This window comes from Chinchilla lanigera, unplaced genomic scaffold (assembly GCF_000276665.1).
Source record: "Chinchilla lanigera isolate Chin_1 unplaced genomic scaffold, ChiLan1.0 scaffold00104, whole genome shotgun sequence".
NCBI classification, from domain to species: domain Eukaryota; kingdom Metazoa; phylum Chordata; class Mammalia; order Rodentia; family Chinchillidae; genus Chinchilla; species Chinchilla lanigera.
Genome location: NW_004955505.1, coordinates 7,231,429 through 7,244,044, shown reverse-complemented (window position 1 = coordinate 7,244,044; position 12,616 = coordinate 7,231,429). Strand labels below are relative to the sequence as shown.

At 36.3% G+C, this 12,616-nt stretch overlaps 1 protein-coding gene across 10 annotated transcripts in view; it reads left to right on the top strand.

Annotated features, from left to right (window-relative positions):
* Ppfibp1 (PTPRF interacting protein, binding protein 1 (liprin beta 1)) overlaps nucleotides 1-12,616 on the top strand; it is a 202,756-nt gene that overhangs the window by 150,462 nt on the left and 39,678 nt on the right. For 7 of the 10 annotated variants that reach the window (XM_013505928.1, XM_013505932.1, XM_005407163.2 and 4 more), the window contains 6 exons: nucleotides 1,238-1,324; nucleotides 2,892-3,005; nucleotides 4,158-4,289; nucleotides 8,251-8,343; nucleotides 8,681-8,773; nucleotides 10,072-10,186. In XM_013505928.1, the coding sequence (XP_013361382.1) occupies nucleotides 1,238-1,324; nucleotides 2,892-3,005; nucleotides 4,158-4,289; nucleotides 8,251-8,343; nucleotides 8,681-8,773; nucleotides 10,072-10,186 (634 nt within the window). The remainder of the gene's footprint in view (nucleotides 1-1,237; nucleotides 1,325-2,891; nucleotides 3,006-4,157; nucleotides 4,290-8,250; nucleotides 8,344-8,680; nucleotides 8,774-10,071; nucleotides 10,187-12,616) is intronic. The other 3 variants (XM_005407169.2, XM_005407168.2, XM_013505933.1) reach the window with 1 other exon arrangement.

The window sequence follows — 12,616 nt, the reverse complement described above, 5'->3', positions numbered from 1 at the left end:
ATTTAATGAGATTACAAGAGACATCACAGGTACTACTATATTTCAAAATGGCATTTTAATCTTTTCTGTTCTTTGTGAATCTATTCAAATGTCTCTTTTATGACTTGCTTGTAAGACAACTGAGAGAGAAATCCTTATTTCTTTTCTCAGTCTATACTTTTGGCATTTATACTATATGTAAATATACTCAAATACAATTTTTTATAAAGGATCAGTACATACCTATAATCCCAGCTACTTATGAGGCTGAGGTAAGAGTTTGAAAGTTTGAGGTAATCCTGGACAGCATAGTTATATCCTATCTCAAAATAAAAAATGAAAAATGTTGGGGATGTAGTTCAGTGGTAGTGTTCCTAAATTTTAGCTACAATACAAATAAATACATAAATAAGGGGCTGGGGATTTAGCTCAGCGGCAAAAGCGCCTGCCTGGCAAGCGCAAGGTCGTGAGTTCAGTTCCTGGTACCGGAGAAAAACCAAAAAAAAAAAAAAACAAATAAATACATAAATAAATAAATCAAGAGGGAAGGAGGTAAGAAGGGCAGCACACTGAGCCAGATGCTGTGGAGTTACAAGGTGACACCAGTTTTCAGGCTCTACCTGAAAGAAGCTGAACATAACCCGAACAAGTCAACTTACTATAAGTTAACAAGGTCAGTACAGAAAGTAGTAAAATGCTAATAAGCAAAGAGGTTAATGTTGCCAGGGGAAGTCACTAAGGGCTGAGCATTGAAGCTTTTGGGGAAGAAGACAAAGGTTTCTCAAGGCCCGCGGCTTCAAAGAGATGGGAAGATTTGTCCTGTGAGTGGGAGGTGGAGTGAGCAGGAGGAAGACTGCAGTGTAAGTTGCTTCTGCTGCTGCTGTCTCTTAACCTGAGCGCAGGCACTGAAGTCCCAGATGCAGCACTTGAGGATGGAGGTGATGGGAATGGCAAGGAATTATGAGTCATAACTATAGTCCATACCCAGAGTTAGTGACTCTGAGCATTCAGGGAAAGGAGATACTGCACCCTACCCCACACTCACAAAGTGTTACGTATCTCTAGGTGTGTGTCTGCTTACTGTGAGAGTAACTGCTGTTCTTTAGGGTCATTATTTTGACCCTAATGTGCCTATTTTGAAGTAAATCAACTTTCATATTTTCTCTTTTCATATTTTCCATTTTCTATGTTGAATTTAATTCAGGCTCTTTGGATTAAAGATATGAGTTGACCTTGCTTATATTATTTCCTTTTTCAGACAAATGGACACCTACCTGGAAATGGAGACATGTATCAAGAAAGGCTGGCACGCTTAGAAAATGATAAAGAGTCCCTCGTTCTTCAGGCAAGTGATTTTTGAAATGTCCCTGTTTTCTCATGACATACTGTTGGCCCTCCTAACTTCATATCAAAAATATTTGGAAAAATTGTGTCTATATTAAACATGTACAGGCTCTTTGTTCATATGATTGTTCCCTAAAAAATACAGTGTAGTAAATATTTACTTTATACTAACTAATTTAGAGATAACTTAAAGTATATGAGCCGGGCGTGGTGGCACACACCTGTAATCCCAGCTCTTGGGAGGTTGTGTGAGTTTGAGGCCAGCCTGGGCTACAAAGTGAGCTCAAGGACTGAACTGCATAGCAAGCCCCTGTCTCAAACAGACAAAATAAATAAATAATAAATAAAGTGTATGAGATGGTGTGCGTAGGTTACATTCAAATACTACAACATTTTATATAAGGAACTTGAGTGTCTGCAAATCTTGGTGTATGTGAACATCCTGGAAGTAATACCACACAGATACCAAGGGAATATGTACTTACAAAGAGTATATTAGACTGAGGTGGTAAATTCAGATGCTTAAAACAAACAGGCTCCTAGGGGAAGTGAGTGTGTAGGCCCTCTGTGCACAGCAGGGAGTGGTAAAGGCTTGGAGAGCAGAGTGGGCACCCAGCTGTCCAAGAGCCAGTTTGAGTACATGCACAATATCATTGATCTGACCCGATGCTTAAATATATTTTAATATACAATGCAAATTCAGATATATGAATATGTGTACTATAGCAGCATTTTATATTTCTGAATATATATTTAATTTTTCCATTTTTAAAATGACGTCATGGGCTAAACAGAATACAGTAGTCAGAGGAGTCCTGCATGTGGACTTGTTTGCTCCCTCATCATTTCAATGCTAGACAAATCTTTTTTCTGTGATATTTTGAGCCTCATGAATTGAGGTTTATTTACTAGAATGGTGATCATTGAGCAGAAACTTAAAATTTGCAATAAGTACTGAGGAGGAAGAATCAACCAAACAGTTTTTGATGGACCTTTTAGGGTGTTATCTTTTACCCTGGCAGGTTTTTTTGGGGGGGGTGGTGGTTAAAATTAACCAGGGCCTAATGCATGCTAAGAGCATAAGCCACACCTCCAGCCTTGCACTTTAGCTTTGAATACATTTCTCATCAGTGTGATATTGAAAGAGTTCATGTAATGTGAATTTCCTGGGTTCTTTCTTTCACTTTTCTTGAAGTATCAGATTGGAATAGTCCTTGATAATGTCTGTTTCATATCTTCTTTTAATCTCTCATACTTTTTCCTATACCCCCAAAATATAATTTAGATACATGTTATTTCTCATAAATGATTGAAATAATTTTAGTCTATAAAGTATTGCACATCCCCAATCACCAGTAAATTTCTCTTACAATGTGTTAGAATGCTTAAGTCAAAAACTAATATATAAGTTGGAAATGAAAGACCACTATCATTAATTACACCATTTTTTTCTTTACTATCTTACAAGTGGTAAGAGCATTCTAGCTTTTGTTCCATTTAGAAAAATAAAATGCACAATTGGACTCAAATTCTTTATAACTCCTTAGAGTATTTTGCTCTAAATGCAGGTAAGTGTGTTAACAGACCAGGTGGAGGCTCAAGGGGAGAAGATTCGAGATTTGGAATTCTGTCTTGAAGAGCACAGAGAGAAGTTGAATGCCACAGAAGAAATGCTGCAGCAGGTATGTGCAGCGGCAAGCCCAGGTTTGTGGGGAGTGAGGAGAGTTCCTGTTGAGCTGTGTTATTTAAGATGCTACTTTACTCTGGTGTAACGGTAAATTTCCAGATTCCCTTAGACTGACACATTTTAAGTAAAACGCTAAAGCAGTAGGATCTTAAAACATGTAGACATAATACAAAATGTTTATTTAATTTGAATAAAATAAAATGTTAGTAAAATTTGAGGTTGATTTTCTTCTTCTTGCATGCATTTTCCTGATTCTTACCATGAGAATATATTTTATGATTAAGAAAGAAGATAAACATCATATGACCTTTGTTATTGGGAGAAACACACACATGCACGCACGCGCATGCACAGTGCTCATATATGAAGGGCCCTTCTGCTTCTGCTGCCTCCTATCTAAACACAGGCAGAGTACACATGAGAGCAACACTGTTTAAGTTTGAACTCCTGCTGTTACATTTTTGCTGTATGGCTTTTAACAAGTTCTTAACCTCTGTGATCCTCAGCTTCTTCATCTGATGAATGAACATAGTTACTGCCTCATAAGGTTTTTTTGGGAGTAGACTATTAATATACATCACATAAGTACACAGCACATAGCAAATATAGTGTTGTCATCATCATCATTAATGTTATCATCTAGCTTAAGTAAATACCATGATAAGGGGGCTGCAAGAGGAGTTCAGTGGTAAAGTATATGCCTTACAGATACTGAAGCCCTGGCTTCCAGCCCCAGCACTAGGAAAAAAAAATAGATACAGTTTATATATGTGAGTATTTCTCATATGGCTCCTCTGATAAGCTGATACATGTTTAGTTCTACTCAAAGGAGAGTAAAAATATTTAGTAATTATTCTTCACCACATCCTATGCTTGATCATTATAGCTTTGCAATCATAAATGACAAAAACAAATTCACATGTAGCCATTTATAACAAAACAATTTTTTTTTTTTTTTTTGTCTTTTTGAGACAGGGTCTCGATATGCAGTTCAGGCTGGCTTTGAGCTCACTTTGTAGCCCAGGCTGGCCTGGAATTCGCAACGATCCTCCTGCCTCAGCCACCTGACTACTGGGATTACAGGCATGCACCACCACGCCTAGCTTTAACAAAACAATTTTTAAACATGTCTTTTAAATTCTAATAGGAGCTCCTGAGTAGGACATCCTTAGAAACCCAGAAGTTGGATCTGATGGCTGAAGTGTCTAATTTGAAGTTAAAATTGACAGCTGTAGAGAAGGACAGACTGGATTATGAAGACAGGTTCAGAGACACAGAGGTAGGTGACCCCTTCTCTTTTTCTGTCTCTTTCTCCCTCGCACATACATGCCCTTACAGTAATGCTAAAATTCCCCACAGGTGTGAAGTGGGGTAATTAGTTACTATATGCACTCATCCTGTTTCATTTTAAGAGTAAATTTTAGGGGCTAGGGTTATAGTTCTGTGATAGAGAGGGTGTTCAGTGTCCATAATGTCCTGGGTTCAATCCCTAAATGTTAATGGCAATTTTTATTTTGAGACTTTTGATTTGAAATATTAATCCTTTCATCAGCCTATAGAAATACAGTACATTCACCTTCAGAATATTTGTAACCCTGTTCATCCATCTTTTCCTATGTTGTAAATAATGTATTTACATGTTTGGTTTTACTAGAAGTCCTTATGTAGGTACACTGATTATTTACTAAAAATAAGAGGATATCTTATATTATACAGAGATGTACTATACAATCAATCATGAAATCATAAAGCTTTTCAGAAGTAATTTAATTTGACCTTCTACGGGCTGGGGATTTAGCTCAGCGGCACAGCACCTGCCCGGCAAGTGCAAGGTTGTAAGTTCAATCCCCGGTACCAGGAAAAAAACAAACTAATTTGACCTTCTACATGTGGTATATTCCAGACATTAATCATTTAAGTAAAACTCACTATACTTTTATGAAATTCAGAGCAGATTCTATAACCTGAAGTATGTGTGGCTAAACAAACTTCATTGTTCTTCCTATTTTACTGTTGTTTTGAGGTACTAGGGATTAAACCCAAGATCTTCACATTGAACTACACCCTCAGCCCTTTTTATTTTGTTTTGTGACTGGTTCTTGCTAAGTTGCCCATTCTTGCCTCAAACTTGTGATCTTCCTGCCTCATTCTCCCAGAGTGCTGGCATTGCAGATGTAAACCACCGTGCCTGCTCTGCTGTTTAATCCAGATCTTCTAATTTGTTGGTGGGGGCAAAGAGCCTGTTCATTTGAAATCTATTCATTTAAAGTGAAATGTAGGGTTAGGATGTAACAGTAGTCCAGTGTTCGCTTAGCTTGCCAGCTTCACAAAATAAGTATGTGAAACTAAATGTAAAGCTATAGAAATTTTTTCTCTAAGAACCATCTTTTTTTTCTCTTTTGTTTTCTTAATTAACAATATGAGGAAGTATCATACTGTGTCAGAAAATAGGTATCAAGGAGACAGACGGTAATCATTCTCTGTGTTTCTCCTCACCTTGACAGATTGTTAACTTCACATCAACCATATGCCATTGTCTTGGTTACTTTTCTCTTGTTGCTGGGACAAAATACCTGACGCCCAAAATTAAGGAAGGAAAGGTTTATTACAGTTTGTGGAGTCCATACTTGGCAGATTACAAGGCAGACTGGCACATGGCAGAGAGCTACAGCTCATGGTGGCAGAACACAGCAAAAGCAGCAACACAAAAGCCAGGGTGGAATGGCCTCAAGCAGCCTCTTCCTCTCCCTTACATATGCAAACTATCCACCCCAGGGCAGGTGCAGCTCTCACACCCATAATCAATCAAACTCTAAAAGCCTGCCCCATGACCACATGAGGCTTTGCAGGGGACACCCAGACACAAACCATAACAGCCATCATGGCAGAGGTACATCCCATTTATCACCTATTATATGAAAGTCCAACTTGAGATAATGAAGGTTACTCCTTTATAGTATATTCAAAATTAAATTTCTTGTCCAAGATGAATTCTTAAGGAAAGTCTTGGTTATATCTCCTGCTTCCTCAACAGCAAATGGAACCCCCCTAACTTCATTCATGATTTAATCTGAAAGCTCTTTGTCAGTATACCTACGTGAGCACATGAGCATGAGTGTGTTTCTCAGTTGAGACTGGAGCTCTTAAAATAGGACTTAGGAAGTTACTTGATTGCTTTAAAATTCTTTTGTGCCTTCTTTGAAACTTACTTAGACTTTCTTCTTTTTGTCCTTCCCTAATCTCAATCACTGCCTAACACAACAGTTCAGCCAGGGGTGGAGAGACTGTAAGTTGGACTAGTTTTGTAATGGGAAGAAGTTACAAGACACGTGGATGAAGAGGTGGCCTTCTGCATCCTGTATGCGAAGTGTAGGGGAATCTTAATCTGGGTGACTTCTGTTCCTTTAATTTGGGTACGAAATGTTAAATGAACATTGGGACTAAATTGCAGTAGATGTCTTATAGTTTTTTGTAATCCTAGAACAGTATTTATGTCTCTTGAGTTTGTCTGCCTTCCTCAGATTTTCCTCCACATGGCTTCCTTCCCTTATGCATTCTTATTCATGTGCAAAGTGAGCTTGTCATTACACTTTAGGAAACTCAATCCCTGATAATTTTCTAATAAATATTTAGTATTGTTGAAAATGTAGCATGCACTTACCAGCAGATTATAGGATTTGATAAACTGTGTAGTGTTATATATGAAAGTAATTGAAATAGTCTTCAAAATTAAAACTGAACTTAATATGCTTATGTTCCTCTTATTGTTCCCTTAATAGGGGTAGAGTGTTTTCCCATTTCATGAAGCCCAAATCCTTTAACTTTGTCTTAGAAATATAGAGTATTTGAATATTAATTTCTAAGAAAATATTGAAGTGTGTACCAAGTATACTTATTTCTGAAACATAGTATATTATAATCTTTGAATTTCATAAGGTTCAGGACTTGCTAATGGGAGATGGTTAGAGGCAGTCAACAGTGCCTCCTGCTGGTAAGAGTATAGAATTCTCTGAAAGGGAAAGGTAACATTTTCTTTATGGCTGAATTCTGATAAGAAGTTACTGGAAATAATTTGTATTCCATTTTTAAGAGTTATCTGGAAACATATGACTTCTTCCAGGTTAGGAATTGAGATTTGTATTAAAGTATTGTCACAAAAGGTAATTCAAAGCTGAACCAGTTGAAAGGAGTGCCGGTCTATAAATGATATACTAGGAAACTATCAAGCCAGATTACAAACACACACCTGTGATCTCAGCACTCTGAGAGGATAAAGCAAGAGGATTAAAATTTCAAGTCAGCCCAAGCAACATAATGACTTCATGAGATCCTGTTTCAAAAAAAGAGAAAAGGAAAAAAAAAACAACAACTGAGGATGGGGGCTGAGGATTTAGCTCAGCGGCAAAAGCGCCTGCCTGGCAAGCGCAAGGTCATGAGTTCGGTTCCTGGTACTGGAGAAAAAAACAAACAAACAAAAAAAAAAAAAAAAAAAAAGAAGAAGGAAAAAACAATTGAGGATGCAGTTCATTGTGAAGTCCCTAGATCCAACTCCCAGTGTGAAGGGTAAGGGATAGGGGATTTTTTTAACAGAAAAATGATTCAAAGGCACTCCTTTCAACTGGTTCAGCTTTGAATTATCTTTTGTGACAATACTTTAAATATGAATCTCAATTTCTAACCTGGAAGAAGTCATATGTTTCCAGGTAACTCTTAAAAAGGAATATAAATTATTTCCAGTAACTTCTTATCAGAATTCAGCCATAAAGAAAATGTTACCTTTTCCTTTCAGAGAATGATTCAGTGTAACTCTGTTTCACTTAATTATTTCTTATCCTTTGCAAATTGTCAGTAAATTACAGTAGTAGATTGGAATTACAGCTGTTCTTTAACAATGAAAAAGTAGGAAAATATACATTAAAAAGATCAGATGAAGGAAGATCACTAAGGACTCATTATACAAGGATGACTAATACTTTTTCTTAATTAAAATGATAGTTACCTTTTGTTTCATGAGCCCACCATTTTAGGGTAGAGGTATTAGGAATTTAAAGCAGTGGTTTTTGTTTTTTTTTATGGAAAAATTGGTTGGTTCTTAAACCACTGTATTTCCATTTTTCTGATCTGATTGACACAACTTTAACTTCAGGAGCTGTTGATTTCTTAAGATTCCAAGCTACTATTGTAATACAGGTAATTGTATTTCTACTTCCTGATGCATTTCCTTATTTCTTTCTGGACAGGGGCTAATACAGGAGATCAGTGAGTTGAGATTAAAAGTTGGTGAAATGGACGGTGAGAGACTTCAGTATGAAAAAAAGCTTAAATCAACCAAAGTAAGTTTTTCACTGGTTTAAGAAAAAAACAAAAGGAACTTTTTAAACAAATGGCTCCACTATTCATCTACGATCAATAATGTAAATAAAAGATATTTCTACTATACAATAATAAAGTTACTTTACAAGTGAGTTGTTTTTCCCCAAGCTGACAACCTTCTTGAACTTACATGCTATTGTTTTAAATAAAAAACCAAAGCTTAATTAATCTCCTGGAATGTTACCCTCCCATTTCTCTTGAGTTATCTAACCTTCTTGAAAATTGATGCTATTTTCTTGGTTATTTAGCTTGTCTTTTTCTATCTAGTTTTCTTTCACTCCTTTGTCTCTCTACCAGTCTTTAATGGCCAAACTTTCTAGCATGAAAATCAAGGTGGGTCAGATGCAGTATGAAAAGCAGCGGATGGAACAAAAATGGGAGTCACTGAAGGTGTAGTAGACTTGGAGTGATAGGCTTAATGGCCTGTTACTTTCTGGCTTCTTGTTGTTTTGCTGTGATGCTGTTTTTAGTGGTATGTGCATTTTGTGTGTTTGTCATCTGTTTATGAAAAATATGCACAATGCTGATTAAAAGGTCAATGAGAGCCCTAATATTCTTTTCAGAATTACCTGAGTAATTAGTGAAAAATAATAGAAAGGTAAAATAAAAGTATTACCATATAAATTACATCTAATCCTCTTAGACTGTCTGAGCCCCAGGCATTGTAAAATACTTACAAAATTTTCCTTGTAAAAGAATTCTATTTCATTTAAATAATAGAGACTTTCCTCTTTCAGGACTTTTTGAAAGTAGACATATACAGAAATTACATCGTGGCAGTAACTAGAAATTACTGCTTAAAGCAGCACAGTGAGAACAACTCTTGCCAGAGTTGCTAAAAATGTATTAAATTTGCTGTCCAATCTTGCTGTAAGCTTAAATTTTCAAGGCTTCATCAGTGGACCGCATCTTCCCATATTACTAAGCATAATAAACATATGTAGAGACTCTGAAAATAAAATATGGCATCAAATATAAAGGTATATGTAGCATTACATTGTTCTATTTTCTGTGTTAAATATAGCCAGCAACATGTAAATTTGCTAATGCTAGTTTTTAGTAAAACAAAACTAAAGTTTAAAAATTAGCAAATAGAACAATAGAGTCAGAAGCTTTTGCTGTTGTATACTTAAAGAAAAACAAGAAGACTTAAAATATCTGTTTTTAGATTTGTTTTTTTCCCATTTCCATAGAAGATTCTGTCCTTCAGTGATGAGGATGAATTTTTTAGTTCTGTGGTTTCCTACCTTGTCCACTGATTAAGCTCAGTTCTTGTCAAGGCATGAGAGCCGTTTTCCAGTCTGCATTTCTTTTTGATTCTTTTCCAGTCTGCATTTTATTTTGCTTTTATGACCTAATTTTGATTTGATTATCTCTTCAATTAACTTGGTCAGATTTTTAAATTTAACAAAAGATTTAAGCCTTAAGGCCATCCTAATCCTAATTATATTTTACAAGAATTCTTTTTAATTTACTCACAAACTTGAAATAAATGATAGCATAGGTATTATAAATAAAGTAGACTTAATAGTCCTACTTCCTGCTTGTCATTGCTACTAATTTCTGATGTTTGTGTCTAAATTCATACAGATTTTTGTTTCATTCTCACAATTCAGTTATTGATTTAAATAACTAGTATGTTCTCTAGTCCCTTTACTCATAAACACTATTTTTAAATGAATTTTTAGGATGAACTGGCATCTTTAAAAGAGCAACTAGAAGAGAAGGAATCTGAAGTAAAAAAGCTGCAAGAAAAATTGATTTGCAAGATGAAAGGAGAAGGGATTGAAATTCTTGATAAAGGTAAGAATGTTCATTTAAGATTTATTACCCTACTTTGTTAAAATCCTCCAAAATCTAAGAGAAGCTAATTTTAGTCAGTATGTAGTTTTGGCATCAAAGGAAAGAAAGACTAGCAAAGCCACTTAGGCCTAGTGGTTCTCAACTATACTGTGACAAAAAATTCATGAGCTGCTTCTTGAGCATCTGGAAAAAGGCCCTTTTATTAGAATTCATTTTATAGTGCTAAATAAATATGTGAATTGATCCAAATTTTTTCAGAACTGGGGAAGATTTTTGAGTATAATTATATGGACTCTGATTAATAATGTGTTATATAAGAATAATTGAATTTTTTTTTGGTACTGGAGAATAAACCCAGGGCCTTCACACTAAGCTACATCTCTACCCATTTTTTTTCTTTTGAGAAAGGATCTCACCCAGTCACTCAGTTGCCCAGACTGGGCTCTACCTTATGTTCCTCCTGCCTCAGCCTCTCAGAGGACCAGGATTACAGGCATGTGCCACCACGCCTGATTGAAGGAAATAAGTGCTTTTCAAAACATTCTATTTGAAAATGTAATGTGTGTAACACCTGTCAGTGCTAGGTTGAATTCAAGCTGTCTTTGTAATTGCAAATGACAGTTGTAGCACGGAAAGCAATTTCAGACTTACTTGAAGTGGAATAGATTCCAGTTATTGAAGCTTCAGCTCATTTTTACTCATTGTATGAAAATAAATAACAGCGTCTCTAGAAGGAGGAATTTTGAGTTAAATTACCTCTAAAGTTTTTTGGCTCTAGAATATCATGGCTTCAAGTACCTGTGTGTATCACAATTCCTTATCCATCCAAAAACTCAATTTATCAAACCCTGAGGGAGTTGTATTTTCTCCCCTGTATTTTGGTATTGTAGAATATTGTGAAAGAGCATGGAGAAATAGGCCATGCTTTTAAGCTTGATTGGGGCTTTAGCGGAGGGTGCTGGAGGTTGGATCCAGGTTCTCACACATGCTAAACTCAGGTTCTGCCATTGAGCTATACTTCAGCCCCAATTTAGAGTTTTACAAATAAAATAGGATCCGAGGACTTGTGGACAGAGGGATTTATTAGAGTAGTGCTCACAGTCTGATTTGAGGACTGGAACCAGTCTGTTGAACTACAGCGTACAACTAGATGAATGCAAAAGATTGAGGGCAAGCGTTTAGACTTTGTGGCAGTCTCATATTGGCACATCTGACTGCCTCATCTCACTGAACAGAAGATAGAACATTTTGGTGTTGTTGAACTTGCATGATGAGTTGGATAGGGCACAGCAGTACACTAGTCATATTCCAGAGGACCAATGATTGAACTGTGACAGAAATGTAAGAAACTTCCAAAGGAACATGACCTAGTTTTTCATCACACATGATGTAAGACACAGTGCTTGTAAGTCTGATTTTGAAAAAATCAGGGTTCAGAAAGATGAAGATGCCGAGTGTGGTGGAGCACACCTGTAATCCCAGAACTTTGGAGGCTGAGGCAGGAAGATCCTGGTGAGTTTGAGGCCAGCCTAGGCTACATAAAAGCAAGTTCAGGGCCAGCCTGAATTATATAGTGAGACCCTATCTCAAAAAAAGAAAGAAAGAAAAATGAAGACCAGAGGCAGTAACTTGAATTTAGGTCTTCTTATCGGTTATGGTACATTTTCTTTCAAAGCTCACAAAAAGTATTATTTATCCTCAGGTCACAAAACAGTGTTTCCTCTTCTGTTTCTGTGAGGTTAGGCTCCTTTTATTTTAGGTAAAAGGAAGTAATATTTATTGTTTTGATGTGTGCTAACTTCCAATTCAATGGATTTTCCTGCACAGATGAAAATTTTAAAAAGAAGCTCAAAGAAAAAAGTAAGGTTTTTGGTGTACTTCCACCAGCCTTTACATTCACCAGAAGTACTGCCTTGTTCATTGCATGTGTTTTAAAACATTTCTCTCCTCAAAAATGTACAGTTGCTTCATCAATAAGCCCTCCATTTCTTCAGAGTGTACAAAACAGAGGCTGGACAGACAATAACAACAGGGGAAAAGGTCACTATGTACACTTTGCCTTAGTTAGCCCTCTTGCTCCATAGTTACAATGGGGCAGATGGAGGTAGAGATCAGAAATGTTTCCTCTGATGATACAGTGAACAGGAGAAAATAACATTTATACTGTTATGAAAACCCATTGTTTAAGATTTACCACAGTTGAAAGATCCTTTTAAACTTTGCTTTTGCGTTTTCATGCTTTGAAATTCATTGTTTGGCTGAGATCTATATTAGATGCTTCTTTATATCCTCTTCGGGGTTAATAAAAGAAATTTCATTTAGGCTGATTCATGGAGCCTGGATTACTTACGACACATAAAGATAAATCTTGAATGGATTCTTTCCCTCAGACACTGAATCATTAAGTAAAGGTATTTGAGAAAGAAAGAA